This window comes from Tursiops truncatus, chromosome 7 (assembly GCF_011762595.2).
Source record: "Tursiops truncatus isolate mTurTru1 chromosome 7, mTurTru1.mat.Y, whole genome shotgun sequence".
Lineage (NCBI taxonomy): Eukaryota > Metazoa > Chordata > Mammalia > Artiodactyla > Delphinidae > Tursiops > Tursiops truncatus.
The window spans coordinates 113,343,444-113,357,081 of record NC_047040.1 but is presented as its reverse complement, the minus strand read 5'-3'; the positions used below and the strand labels follow the sequence as shown (position 1 = coordinate 113,357,081).

Genomic DNA, 13,638 nt, shown 5'->3' with positions numbered 1-13,638 from the left:
CCAGAGGCTCTATTAAATTCGTTGTGAAGCCTTGGGAAAATGAGTACAAATGTGGGTTTAAGATAGGACAGGGAGTAAGAGAGTGGGTTAGGTGAATGGTATGCCATCAAGGCGTATTTTAGGGCTCACATAGCTAGGAAAATAATAGCTAATACTTAGTGAGGGCTTACTCAGTGCCAGGCAGGAATAACAGGAGAGAATTCAGTACTGTACTAATAAATAAGGGATATCAGACTAGTTAATAACTCTTCAGCTAGTGCTGTGTACGAGTTTGTCAACTGAAAAAAAAGCACAACCTAAAAGTTGAGAGATATGTGTTATTTGGTGGACTTTCTTAGTACTTTGAGCCTGGGACACAGCATCTGAGATAGCTCTGAGGGACGGCTCCAAAGAGGCGGGCGAGGATCTATAGGAGTTTTTGCAACAAAGACCAGGTAGTGGGAACATCAAAAGATTACTGTTAATAAGAGAAAACCTGGGGGCTTCCCTGGTGGCGCATTGGTTGGGAGTCCGCCTGCTGATGCAGGGGACGCGGGTTTGCGCCCCGGTCTGGGAAGATCCCCCATGCCGCGGAGCGGCTGGGCCCGTGAGCCATGGCCGCTGAGCCTGTGTGTCCGGAGCCTGTGCTCCGCAACGGGAGAGGCCGCGGCGGTGAGAGGCCCGCGTACCGCAAAAAAAAAAAAAGAAAACCAGGCATCTCACATTAAGGAATTTAGTGCTTTTCTATATATGGGAAGATGCAAGAGTCTGGGCTCACTGAAATCATTCTTTTGATATGTACCTCAACTATCTGGGGCCAAGATCCTGTGCTTTTCCATCCTGAGTCCCCTCAGGGTGCACCGTGTTGGGGGAGGGAGCTGCAGTGGCTGTGCTAGTTGAACTTGACAGTGGGCAGCCCATTTGTTTCAGTCCTGAGTTCCCTCAGGGCTCACTGTCAGGCAGCTATAATGTGGTGGCTTGATGGCTGCAACATCCTTTGCTGATAGGGCAGCAACATTTTATCTGATTTCTCTACCTCTGCCATCAACAGTTAATGTTTGCTTAAGGAAACATGTAAGAAATTAATCTTAATATCAGCTTTACTGAGTAATTTTAGGCTGAAAAGCCTGTTGTAAATAAAATATATTCTAAAACCAAGTGTCAGTTGTCGGATGATTAGCTCTAAGAATTGGGTAACTGAGAAGCTCTAAGCCAGCCACAGAATCGCGAGGCTCGGACTAGCGCTACTGAAAGCAGAGTGGACTGCAAGCTCGTGTCTTGAGAAGCCACTTCAGAGCGCTCTCCTCCCCGTCAGACCCGCGTCACCCAGGGTCGGTAGGGTCACTTGAGAACCGTACACTGTTGATTCAGTCCTACAAACCTGTTTATTGTTTACTTTTTATCAGATATAAAATAATAAGTATTGCGGGGAATCCACAGAAGAATGACAAAATCTTGGCCCTCTGGAAACTTGGACCTGTCTCCCCCATAGAAATACCGCAGATCTCCTATGCTCAATTTTCAGTTGGCAACAGCTGGGAAGTACAGTTTGAAAGACAAAAGTCAGGATCCACGAAGACCTTGACAGGCTGGAATGATGGTTTGGATTTAAGAATATATATTATGCCAAGTCTGACACAAGTGTAGGATTAGGGTCGGGAGGTAGAATGGAACAAGCATGTGTGAAAAATGTTTGAGAATCTGTAAACGGAGTGTGAAGTGTGGCTGCTGAAACGTCTCTGTTGTATTAACTGAAAGGGCTTGAAAGGGGGGATCTAACCACAGTATGAAAAAGTGAGAGAGAGGAAAGCAACTTAGGCAAACGAAAGGGGTTTGAGAAAGTATGGTGAGGGGTCTTGAGACACAGTTACGGCGGAGGATCAGTAACTCAGGATTATCTGAAGAGCTGTGTATGTGCTGTGACACAGGAAGTAAAGTGACTTGATCTTTAGTAGCCTCAGAGAAGAGTTAGGGTCAGCGAGAATGATAGAGTTATGCAGATCTCACCTCGGTGTAGGAAAACGCGTCCTAACGTACCTGCAGATTGAACAGGATGCCTTAGGAAGCAGCAGGTTCCCCAGCATGGGAAGTTCCTCAGGCTAAGACTGACTTAATCAGCTCTTTGGATTTTTGGTGGTGGCGTGAGGCAAGCGTTCTTTCCACCTGGGGATGCTGACACTGATGACTCCCAGTGTCATTGTGGGGATTCTCCCATTCCTTGGGGCCTCCTCGTGTTGGAAATGTGTTCACAGTGTCTGCCTGACCTCGTGTTGGAAGTCCTTTAGGGCTTATGCTGTGTCAAGATGAATAGATTTTTGAGTTACCTTCTTCTTCTTAATTACTTGAGACAGTTCCAGAATTTTCTTGATCTTCAAATTTCATTTCAAGAATCATTTTTTTCTTGTTCCTTGATCAGAAAATTTTACAGAATGCTTAAAGTAACAAAACCTAACCTGCGTTTGTTAGTGGGATCGGGGCACAGTGAAGGCGTGGTCTTTAAACGCTCATCTTTTTAGGGAAGGCATTAAAAATCAGGCACGATGACTGTTCTCTTGACCACAGGTTGGCAGCCTGTTTCCTTAAAAGGTCAGTAAATAGTTTAGTCTAGGCTGCCGTACAGTCTCTGTCATTGTACTCGACTCTGCCACCGTGGCAGGAGAGCAGCCACTGGGCCTGGGGGTGGCCGTGTTCCCATCGGGTTTACTTACTACAGCAGGTGTGGGCCAGGTTTGGCCTGCAGGTTGTCCTTCTCTTGTTGGGAATGTAATCTAGCAGCAGGTTGCTACCACACAAGATTTGGAATAATCTTTGTCGTTTTTACGCTTTTGATTTTCTTTGTATCCGAACCTTAATAGGGTGTAACCAAAAAGTATAGCAAAACCCAAAACCTGCACTCTGAATAAAACAAAGCAAAAAGATGAACTTATTGCAAGGATTTTGACCTGCAAGCCTGGAAACGCAAGACTGTGGGAGCAGTAAGTTCCAAGTTGCTGACAAATTAATAGGGGTTTTATGGGAGAAATGCAGAAGTTTTTTGTTTTTTTCAGCACTTGGTTGCCTAGTGGTCTTCTTTCTTATTTGGATCAGAGTAGCTGAGTTAGGGGAACAGGAAGCCCAGAGCTGGCTTGGACGGACTTGGTGTGTGGGGCTTGGCTGGGGTCTTCTGCTGACCTCAGAGGAAGAGCTGTACGTTCTGTGCAAGGTTAGGTTAAGTGTCCTTTGTGTGCCCGTGTTGACCGTCTCCATTTTGTCCCTGACACAAGTGATTCCAAACGTTTTATTGATAGTCTGGTTCTGTAAGTGGTTACTTTCTTTCCCTCTACCCTCAATTTGGACACAGAAGGTGTGGTGATGGGTGTGACTTCCCTTTGGGGAAGTCTTCAGATATTAGCCATGCAAAGGTCACCCTTGTCCAGGGATCTGTGAGCTGTTGTGTATTATGTAAGTAGTAAATAGAAATGATACTTTTACAAATGCAAAGGCAAATACTTCCTATTTGACAGTAATTGCTGTAGGGGAGAAAAATAATTTCCTCCTCTACCATTCTCAGTTCTTGGCTGAGACCTCTGTTTCAAAAGACAGATTAACAAGAGAAAAACAGAAGTTTATTGATATGTGTATCTCAGGTATAGATGAGAAATACCAGGGAAGAATGAGGAACTCTCAGAGGTGGCTTAGAATTGCAGCCAAATACCATCTTCAGCTGAAGTCAGAAAGAAGAAAGGTGTAGTTGGTGGAGAGTACCTGGAAAGGCGGGGTAAACAGCAGTAAGGCTTGTTATACAGCTTTAAGTCCTTGCTTTTCATGGTAAGGGTTTGAGTTGTTTGCAGGGACTAACATTTGTCCTTCCTGGTAGAGAGGGAAGGAGGGACTCCTTTGTAAATTTCCGTTCTGCTTTTAGGCATATAGGGTAAGGACAGAGCGTTTCTTCTATCTGCTTCTTCTCAATTGCCTTCAGCTCAAAATAATATGCCCCAAAGTGGCATATCTGGGGATGGCGTATTCTGCTACCTCTTGACATTTTCAGCTTAAAGAATAGTTACTAATATTATACTAATATTGTTGGTGCAGGTTTTTTATTTTTTTAATTTAAAAAATTTTTCATTTTTATTTTATGGCCGCACTGTGCAGCATGTGGGATCTTAGTTCCTCAACCAAGGGATCGAACCCACGCCCCCTGCAGTGGAAGCACAGTCTTAACCACTGGACCACCAGGGAAGTCCCAGGTGCCAGTTTTTTAAAGAATAATTCTTAAGTCTGGAAATCAGGCTGTTAAGCCGTTGGTATCTTAGCATTTTTTAGTTTACGTGGTAAGCTAGCTCTAAAAGTTCACATCTCTTTTATCATGATCTCAGGGACTCTTCTGGCTTCATTTAGATACATTCAGCAGTTGAAGGGGAAGAAAGTTTATAAAGTGGTTAAAACTTTTGTGTATATTTAGGTAAAATACAAGGCAAATTGTGTATTCTTCTGAAGCAAGATTCTTGCAAATCATGGATCTGCCCATGAATCATTATAAGGAGTGCCTTAAACCCTATGAAATTGAATACATGTTCTTGTCTTTGATTCACTTATACGTTTTTCTGGAAAGCGGGTCCAAATTTTATTAAATTCTCAAAAAGAGTGAACCATACCAACCTTAAAATAACTCTTTGCGTCTCTCCAAGGTTAGAACTAAAAAGAACTTCACTTTAGTTAAAAGGCTTATATAATTTCTTTTCAATTAAACAGTTTCAGTTTTTCTGAGCCATTTAAAGAAGGAGCTCTCCGAAATAAGACTTCTCTTCTAGCCAGGATTGTTTCAAGAGTGGTTTTTTTGTTTTATTTTGTTTTTTGCAGTACGCGGGCCTCTCACTGTAGCAGCCTCTCCCATTGTGGAGCACAGGCTCCAGACGCGCAGGCTCAGCGGCCATGGCTCACGGGCCCAGCTGCTCCGCGGCATGTGGGATCTTCCCGGACCGGGGCACGAACCCGTGTCCCCTGTATCGGCAGGCGGACTCTCAACCACTGCGCCACCAGGGAAGCCCTCAAGAGTGGTTTTGAGTTTAGATCTGATGGCATTCCGGTTGAGAACTTCAAACACTGAGTGGCCCTGCTGAGTTTATGATTAATCTCTCTATCCAAAAACTTCATTCCCTTTCTTGTCCTGCCCCTGTTCCCCTCAGGATTGAGGAGGATCAAAGAAAAGGGGGGACTGAAACCAAGCAGGACCCCGTGGGGCCCTCCCAGGAACAAAAAGCCTCTCCATGTCCCCCGTTTCTTGTTTGTGGGAAACAGGCTGTAGCCTCCTGGGCCTTTCCTGAGTTCCAGAGAGCTGACTCTAGCAGCTAATGATTAGGACAGTGGAGTCACAGGGCTCCTAGCTCCTCCTGAAGGGATGTGGATAACCGTCTGCTGCGTATCTCTGAGCTGTTCTGCAGAAGCTGAGACCCCCACCCTCTGCGGGATGGTGACGACATGCTGACCACAAGCATGTCAACCCGAGACTGGTTGGAACCAGAAGGTTGAGGTTCCCGAGTCATCACCCTTTTTACCACCAGCCAATCAGAAGGAGGTCCACAGGTTGATCACGTATCCTGGACCCTCTCCCCTAACAATGTCTTTAAAGACCCTTGCTTGAAAGCCGTCGGGGAGTTCAGATCTTTTGCACATGATCTGCCCGTTCTCCTTGCTTGGCACCCTACTTTGCTGCAAACACCCACTGTCAGAGTTTGGCTTTCTGTGCTGCGAGCACACGACCCCTTGCTTGGTAACAAACTGAAGCAGACTTTGGATGACTTTTACCCGACTTAAGCTTCTAACTAAGCTGACTGGTGGCAGCAAGGACAGCTCTACAGGAGAGTTTGAGCATCCAGTCATGTTAGAACAGGTCTAATTTGGGGTGTTTAGGAATCAGAGTGTCTTTTTAGTTCTTTCGGTCTTCTGTTTGCACATTTTGGCCATCCAAGGCAGACATAGCAGCAGCATAGTAACACAATATACAGATTTTAAAAAGCAGGACATTATCGAACCTCCGTTATCCCAGTACTAAGAGGTAACTATGGTTAACATTTTAAACCAAACCTTGAAATGTGATATATATGTTTTTAAATAAAAATGCACTAACACTTTTTATAACCAATCCATTATAACTCTCTTTATTTCAATAACGTATTACTGATCATAGTTGAATGGCATGCACATACCATCACTGCATTTACTCAGTCTCCTGTTAGTCATTTAGATTGTTGCTAATTTTCACCGTCATAATCAGGGCTCTGATAGTCTCATGGAAGTATCTGCCATCGTCTTTGATTATTTTACTGGGGAGTAGAAGTGTTAGGTTTGGGACTTCCCTGGTGGTCCAGTGGTTAGGACTCTGCACTTTCACTGTCTGGGCCAGGTTCAGTCCCTGGTCTGGGAACTAAGATCCTGCAAGCCGCATGGTATGGCACAGTGTTAGGTCAAATTTCAGGAATAATTTTAAAGCCTTTGGTACTTTTGCAAAATTGCCTTCCAGAAAGATGGTAACAGTCACGGGTACTTTTACCTGTGGTACGTGTGTTGAATTCTTGTTTTTGTTTTTAATATAGGCAGGAAAATAAACACTTGCCTATATCAGAGGCAGGTTGCTCTGAGAATCCTGTGATGTGCAAATATAAATGATGAGCAAATAATCTCAAGTCTGCAATGTAATTGTCTCTGAAAAGAAAATGTCAAAGCATTTGAACTAGCCATGATACTTTCCCAGCTTTACTGAGGTGTAATTGACAAATAAAATTTAAATACCTTTAAAGTGTACACCTTGATGATTTGGTGTAAGTATACATTGTGAAGTGATTCCTGCTGTCCAATTAGTTGACATATCTGTCACCTCACATAAGTTACCTTTTTGTTTTGTTTTTGTGGAGAGAGCACTTGAGATCTACTCTCTCAGCAAATTTCAAGTGTAAAAAACAGTATAATTAAGTGTAGTCACCATGCTGTACATTGGGTCCTCGGGATTTATTCATCTGATAACTTGTACCAACCTCCCTCTGCTATCCCACCCCCTAGTCCCTGGCAACCATTCTGCTCTCTGTTTCTGATTTGGAATTTTTTTTTAGGTCCCACATCTGAGTAGTGCCGTGCAATATTTGTTGTTCTCTGTCTGGCTTGGTTCACTTGGCACGAGGCCTCCAGCTTCATCTGTGTTGTTGAAAATGGCGGGATTTCCTTCCTTTTAAAGGCTGAACAGTATTTCCTTGTGTGTGTGTATTTATGTGTATGTGTGTGTGTGTGTGTGTGTGTGTGTGCGTGTGTGTGTATTTTACATCCTCTTCGTCACCTGTTGACGGGCCCTCTGGTTGTTTCCATGTCGTGGCTGCAGTGCACATCGGGGTGCAGGTTTATTTGGGATAGTGATTTTGTTTCCTTTGGATGTAAGCCCAGAGGTGGGCTTGCTGGGTCATCTGGTGGTGAAGTAGGTATGGTTGAGAAAGGGCATCAGGTCTTCTTTCACTTGCTGAGAACCACTCTGAAGACTAGGAAGTTAGGGCTTCCCTGGTGGCGCGGTGGTTGGGAGTCCGCCTGCCGATGCAGGGGACGCGAGTTCGTGCCCCGGTCCGGGAGGATCCCACATGCCGCGGAGCAGCTGGGCCCGTGAGCCATGGCCGCTGAGCCTGCACGTCCAGAGCCTGTGCTCCGCAACGGGGGAGAGGCCACGACGGTGAGAGGCCCGCGGACCGCAAAAGATAAATATAAAAAAGACTAGGAAGTTACAGTCTAGTGCAAAGTAGTGGTTCTCAAGCGTTTAAAGGTATCAGAATCACACAGGGAAGCTTGTTAAACATTCACATTTTAGGATCCCGCCCAGAGGCAGATGTGTGGAGACCACACTTAGAAAAAACAGATTAGAATAAGCACATTAGTTAAATATTTTCAAACGTGAAAGAGCGGTGCAGTATGTAATCCCATACGTGGCAGCTAGCCTGTTTTATAGAACAAAAGCTGTATCTGAGACGAAGAAAGTATTTAGAGTGAGTTTGTTATTTAGCCCAGTGTTAAATGGTAACCATAGTAATGATAATGGTAGTTGTTGTCGTTATCGATTGGCATTCAAGTCAGGTAAAATATCAGTTGTAGTGCAGATAATTTAAACTTACTAATTTGCTTTCTCCCATTTCCTTTCATAATAGTTAATTTATATTGTTTCAATTATGATCTTCATTCAGTGGACTTGGACTTTATTTTATCATTTTCGTTAAGTCTTTACCTGATAGTGACCTCCTTCTGGCCATGTAACATAATCTCAAACACAGTCATCTACCTGGTGACAGTTCCAGAATCACAGGGTTTAGCCTGCGTGGGGCCTGACCTAAAATCCAATTGAAATTAATTACAGCAAAAGGCACACATTTTGTGGTTTATTTCAGGCATTTGTCCAGGGTGGTATCGTTAGTTATTCAGTTGCTTAAAGACAGGAAATTGGGCTAGATGATTTCCAGGGGTCCCTGCCAAGTCATAGTTCTTGTTTGTGATTACTGTGCCTTAGTTTGAAACCCCATGTAAGAGTCAACTCTTCCTGGCGTAGGATATGACTGCCTGAGGCACATGATTCCCTGATTGTCTGAATATGAAATTTCATCAGTCCTTTTCTGTTTGCATTGAGTTATATTCTCTCAGAGTTGCTTACAGTATATTTTTAATATCTAGGAGGAAGTGGTGAAGTTAACTGAGAAATGTCTGAATAATGCCATTGACAGCCCAGCACTGAATGCCAGGAGAGTTCCTCCTGACTTGAAGAGTAACATTTTGAAGGCTCGTGTAGAAGCAGTGCAGAAGGTAAGCTGCCTTTACGAGGGTCCTGGTGAGGTGGAAGGAGACCCTGTAGAACAAGGAAAGTATGCAAACGGTAGACATGAGTGACTTGGCCGGTGATTAGAGAGAGAGTAGTACCAGGAAGCACACTCAAGATGGCAATGCCGGAACTTGCCTGGCGGTCCAGTGGTTAGGACTCTGCGCCTCCACCGCAGAGGTGCGGGTTCCATCCCTGGTCAGGGAACTGAGATCCCGCATGCAGCACAGTGCGGCCAAAAAAAGGAAAAAAAAAAAGATGGCACATGCCTTCCCAACTCCAAATTCTACTCGGGCAAGATTAAGAGCGGGGAGTCACAGGATAAAAACAGTAAAGATGCTGCTCTACAGTATAAGAAGTTTAAAAAAAAAAGTCAAATTCCTGTAGAAGTGAGTCCCTAATCTTTGTCACTTTTATAGCTGGAAACTCTACAGTGATTTTTAGGTTCCTGTCAATATTAAGTCTATGACTCTAGGTCTTCCTTTATCAATTCATTGTTCCCCACCACCCATCTACCCCCAATTCAACAAAATTGTGATGTTATTGGCAACAGAGTGATGGTTATAAGGCGAAGAGTTGGCTGTGTCGTCTCATGAAGTTGATGGCGTCCATGCTCTCAAAATCAGCTTTTCCTTGGCCCTCCCCAACTTTCAGATTATCCTCTGCACTGAAGCAGGACAGAAGCCTGTCTCACCAAGTCCGGTTGTCAACTAGGATTTCAAAATAATCCTGTTGTTGGGAAGGGGCTCTTTACCCATTGTGTTCCCAGGCACAGACCTTGAAGAGAGCTGAGAGGACTTGAGGAATGTCGTTCATGCACTTTATGTACCTTCTCACCCCAGTGTAAAGATAAAACATAATATTTATATATAAAATACGGCAGTACACGCTCTGGAATCAGACAACTGGAGTTTGAATCCTGTTTCTAATCTACTAGTAGCTAGTCACCGATTAGCTTTGTGACTTGGCAAGTTAGTGACTTTCCCTGAGCCTCAGTTTAATTATGTTTAAAAAGGGGTAATGGTAATACCTTCCCGAAGGTGGGTTATAAGGATGAAATAAAATGATAAAGGTAAAGGCCACAGAATGGCTTCTGGCACAGAATTAGTGTTTAGTAAGTGTTGGTCCTGATGTTGACACTACCTATCGTAGCAGCAGTGGTGGTGACAGCTTTTCGTCACCTTACGTTTCAGTTGTACTTTGGATCTGTTTTGACTTGAACAAGAGAGAAATAACGTGAATAGCCCTAAATGAAAGATTTTGTTTTATAGTTAAAATCATCCCACAAAGAAAAATTCAGGACCAGACGCCTTCATTGTTAAGGCCTACTGAACATCTAAGGCAGAAGTAATGACAGTCCTACACAAGCTCTTTCAGGAATTAGAAGAGCAGGGAGCACTTCCCAACTCGTTTTATGAGGCTAGTCTTAGCCTGACACCAAAGCCAGAGAAGGAGAATACAAGAAAAGCAGCTACAGACCAGGACTGTTCTTGAACATGGACTCGAAAGCCCTTAACAAAGCGGAAGCAAATCATACTGAACAGCTTATAAACAGGATAGTACACCATGGCCAAGTAGGGTTTATTTCAGGAGAAAAGTTGGTTTATCGTTCAAAAACCAGTATAGTATAACATGTTAAAAAATAAGGAGAATTGTCTCAATTTATTTGGAAAGGCATTTCACATTATTTAACACTTGTTCATGATAAAAGCTCACAGCAAACTAGTAGTAGAATGGAACTTCAGCCTGATAAAGGGTCTCTATGAAAAAAGTCTACAGCTAACATTGTAATTCATAGCTGAAGTTAACAGCTGACAGGCCTGTGACTGCCTGCAATGCACGCAGCTGGTAAGAACATAAAATGTTCCAAGTCCTTTATAAAAGGGTTGGTAAGGGCTTCCCTGGTGGCGCAGTGGTTGAGAGTCCACCTGCCGACGCGGGGGACACGGGTTCGATCCCTGGTCTCGGAAGTTCCCACATGTGGTCGAGCTGCTCAGCCCGTGTGCCACAACTACTGAGCCTGTGCACCTAGAGCCCGTGCTCCGCAACAAAGAGCAGCCCCGGCTCTACACAACTAGAGAAAGCCTGCGCGCAGCAACAAAGACCCAATGCAGCCAAAAATTAATGAATTAATTTTGAAAAAAAGAGGTGGTAAAATAGTGAACGTACACTTAGCATGTGACCAGCAGCCCCACTCTCAGGCATTTACTCCAGAGAAGTGAGAGCGCAGGTTCGCACAGGCACTAGTACGTGAGTGTTCCTGGCACCTTCGTTTGTAATAGGTGAACACTAGAAACGATCCAAATGTCCATCAGCAAGTAAACAGGTAAACAAATTGGGGTGTATCCATGCAGTGGAAAGCTACTCAGCACGCAAAAAAGGAACGCATTAGTGACACATGCAACACCGTGGGTGAACCTCAAAAACATCCTGTTAGTCTAAAGAGGGAGCCCCAAAAGGATGCTATGATTCCATTTATATGAAACTATGGAAAGCACAGATCACTGCTGGCCACGTGTATGGGTTTTTGGTGGGACTGTATCGGAAGCCTCAAGGGAACATTTGGGGTAGTGGAAGTGTTACATATGTTGATTGTAGTGTTGATTATGTACCAAACCGTACATTTAAAATGTGTGCATTTTACTGTATGTAAATGATACCTCAATAACTGACCTCTTTAGAATTCTCCTCTGAAATATTCCTTGTACTCAGGGAAAAACAAAGCCAGATATGCAGCTTAATATGTTTCTGCTTTTTATCATGTAAATTTGAAAAATTCTGGCATTGAATCTTTTTGGATTCTGTGTACATTGACTAACATATCATTGTGTCTTAAATAATTTAGAGCTGTCCAGTAAAGCGTATGGATTCATAGACCAACATATTGAAGTGGAAACTTGGAGTATGAATTTGGGCGTGGGATAGGGCTGTGCTGGGTACGGTACTGATATTTCCATAGATAAGTTGTGGTTACCTCTTTCTGGAACTGAAGCAAACAGATTATTTCTATTTTGACTGGAAAGGAATGTAAATTTATTACTTTATTACCCACGAGAGAGATTTAATTTTTTTAATTAATTTTTATTGGAGTATAGTTGATTTACAATGTTGTGTTCGTTTCTGCTGTACAGCAGAGTGAATCAGTTACTATATCCACTCTTTTCTAGATTCTGTTCCCATATACGTTATTACAATGTATTGAGGAGATTTAATTTTTATGATTTCTTTTTCTTAGGTTACAAGAGAAGATAGCTTATTAAGTCATCAAAATGCCAGTGTTCAGGATGCTGCCACCAACAGGTACAGTTGTGGGTAGACTGAATTAAATTGGTGTTCTTTTCCTCTTAACTTTCTTTGGGGGGTGTTTTTTTCCTCTTTCCCACTCTGTGATCACATGGTTTCAGGATATCTATTTGAAAGATAGCCTGAAATCACTGTTCTATCCACTACATAGATTCTTAGGACCTAATTTTAGATCATTTGAAGATACTCCTAATTAATCTTTTCATCCTGATTCTTCTTCAGCTGATTCAAACTGTAGAGCAAAAACAGCCTTTGAAGATATTTTTAATCTCATAAGATACCTGGTGAAGAATGTGTACTATTTCTCTTAGGTGTGGTAGTTGCCTTAGTGCCATGCTGTTGGCAGGGTGGGATTGCTCTCATAAACTGTCTTCCTATGGGCTCTCACATGATGCAAGCAGATTTCTCTGCTGTCCCTCTGAGTTCCTTCTGCCTGTCTTTTCCTGTTGAGTGCTATGCCATGTCTCTGTCTTACTAGACTTCCATCCCCTGCTCTGTTGCAGTTTGTTTCATTCGTCCCTGCGTATCCAGTGTTCTGTGCTTAGTTGGTGCTAAACATTGATGAGTGAATGTGTTTCTTTTCCCGTTATCCAGAACTTATGCAGTGAAGAGTTTTCTGATTAGTGATATTCAGTTCCAGGTGCTGTAATTAACATAGCACTTAAGCACATGCTTCGTGTAAAGGACTTTACAGTTAGTACTCAGCAGACCTACTACTTGGTGATCGGGGTACAACTGGAATTACGACTTAACCTTTTCTAAGAAATCAGTTTGCCCACAACATTTTTAATGCTATTGTTGTTTTTATCGGAGCTTTTTAGAGTAACCTCATCGCAGACTTTTTTGCCAAGAGGAGGATGATGGGGATGTGACGACCCAGTTGTTTATCAGAAATTTCATTGAACTCTGGAAGGTGGACAGGTCCTGGAATGGACTCCAACTTCCGGATTTGTTTTTCCAAATGGCTGTTGGTATTTTGAATAATCTGTTTTCCTCCCAGGATTTGAAATGGATCCTTTGAAATATGCTTATGTTCTTATACAAACCTGGGTCTGTTTCTGGATCTTTTCCTTTTCTGGTACTGTTTTTTTCCTCGTGCCATACCACACTTTTAAAAAGTTGCTGTACCCCCTTTTTAAAAGGAAATATTTCAGGCATACAGAAAGGTATGGAGACTATATAATACATGTCTGTGTACCAAATGTCAAGCTTTGTCATGTCCTCATATTTTGCTGTAGTAGATTTAGATCATTTTGCTTTTATCTTTTTTTTTGAGCTGTAATTCCTATACAGAACCCTTTAAAAGCAGGCAATTTAATGCATTTTAGTGAATTGACAAAGTTGTGCAACCCTAACCACTCTCTGATTCCATAATATTGTCCCCTCACCCCTAACGGAAGCGCCCTCCGCATACGCTGGCTCTCCACGTCGCTCCTCCAGCACCTGGGAGCCACCCACCTACTTTCTGCCTGCACTAGATTTGCCTGCTTCGGACAGTTCATATAACTGGACTCATACAAATATGTGTCTGGTGTTTTTCA

The 13,638-nt window shown here is 43.1% G+C and overlaps 1 protein-coding gene across 12 annotated transcripts in view; it reads left to right on the top strand.

Moving 5' to 3' along the window:
* The window catches only part of EPB41L5 (erythrocyte membrane protein band 4.1 like 5), a 145,923-nt gene that overhangs the window by 112,374 nt on the left and 19,911 nt on the right, over window positions 1-13,638 (top strand). For 11 of the 12 annotated variants that reach the window (XM_019932330.3, XM_019932327.3, XM_019932326.3 and 8 more), the window contains 2 exons: window positions 8,653-8,781; window positions 12,030-12,094. In XM_019932330.3, coding sequence (XP_019787889.1) covers window positions 8,653-8,781; window positions 12,030-12,094 — 194 coding nt within the window. The remainder of the gene's footprint in view (window positions 1-8,652; window positions 8,782-12,029; window positions 12,095-13,638) is intronic. The other variant, XM_073807872.1, reaches the window with a different exon arrangement.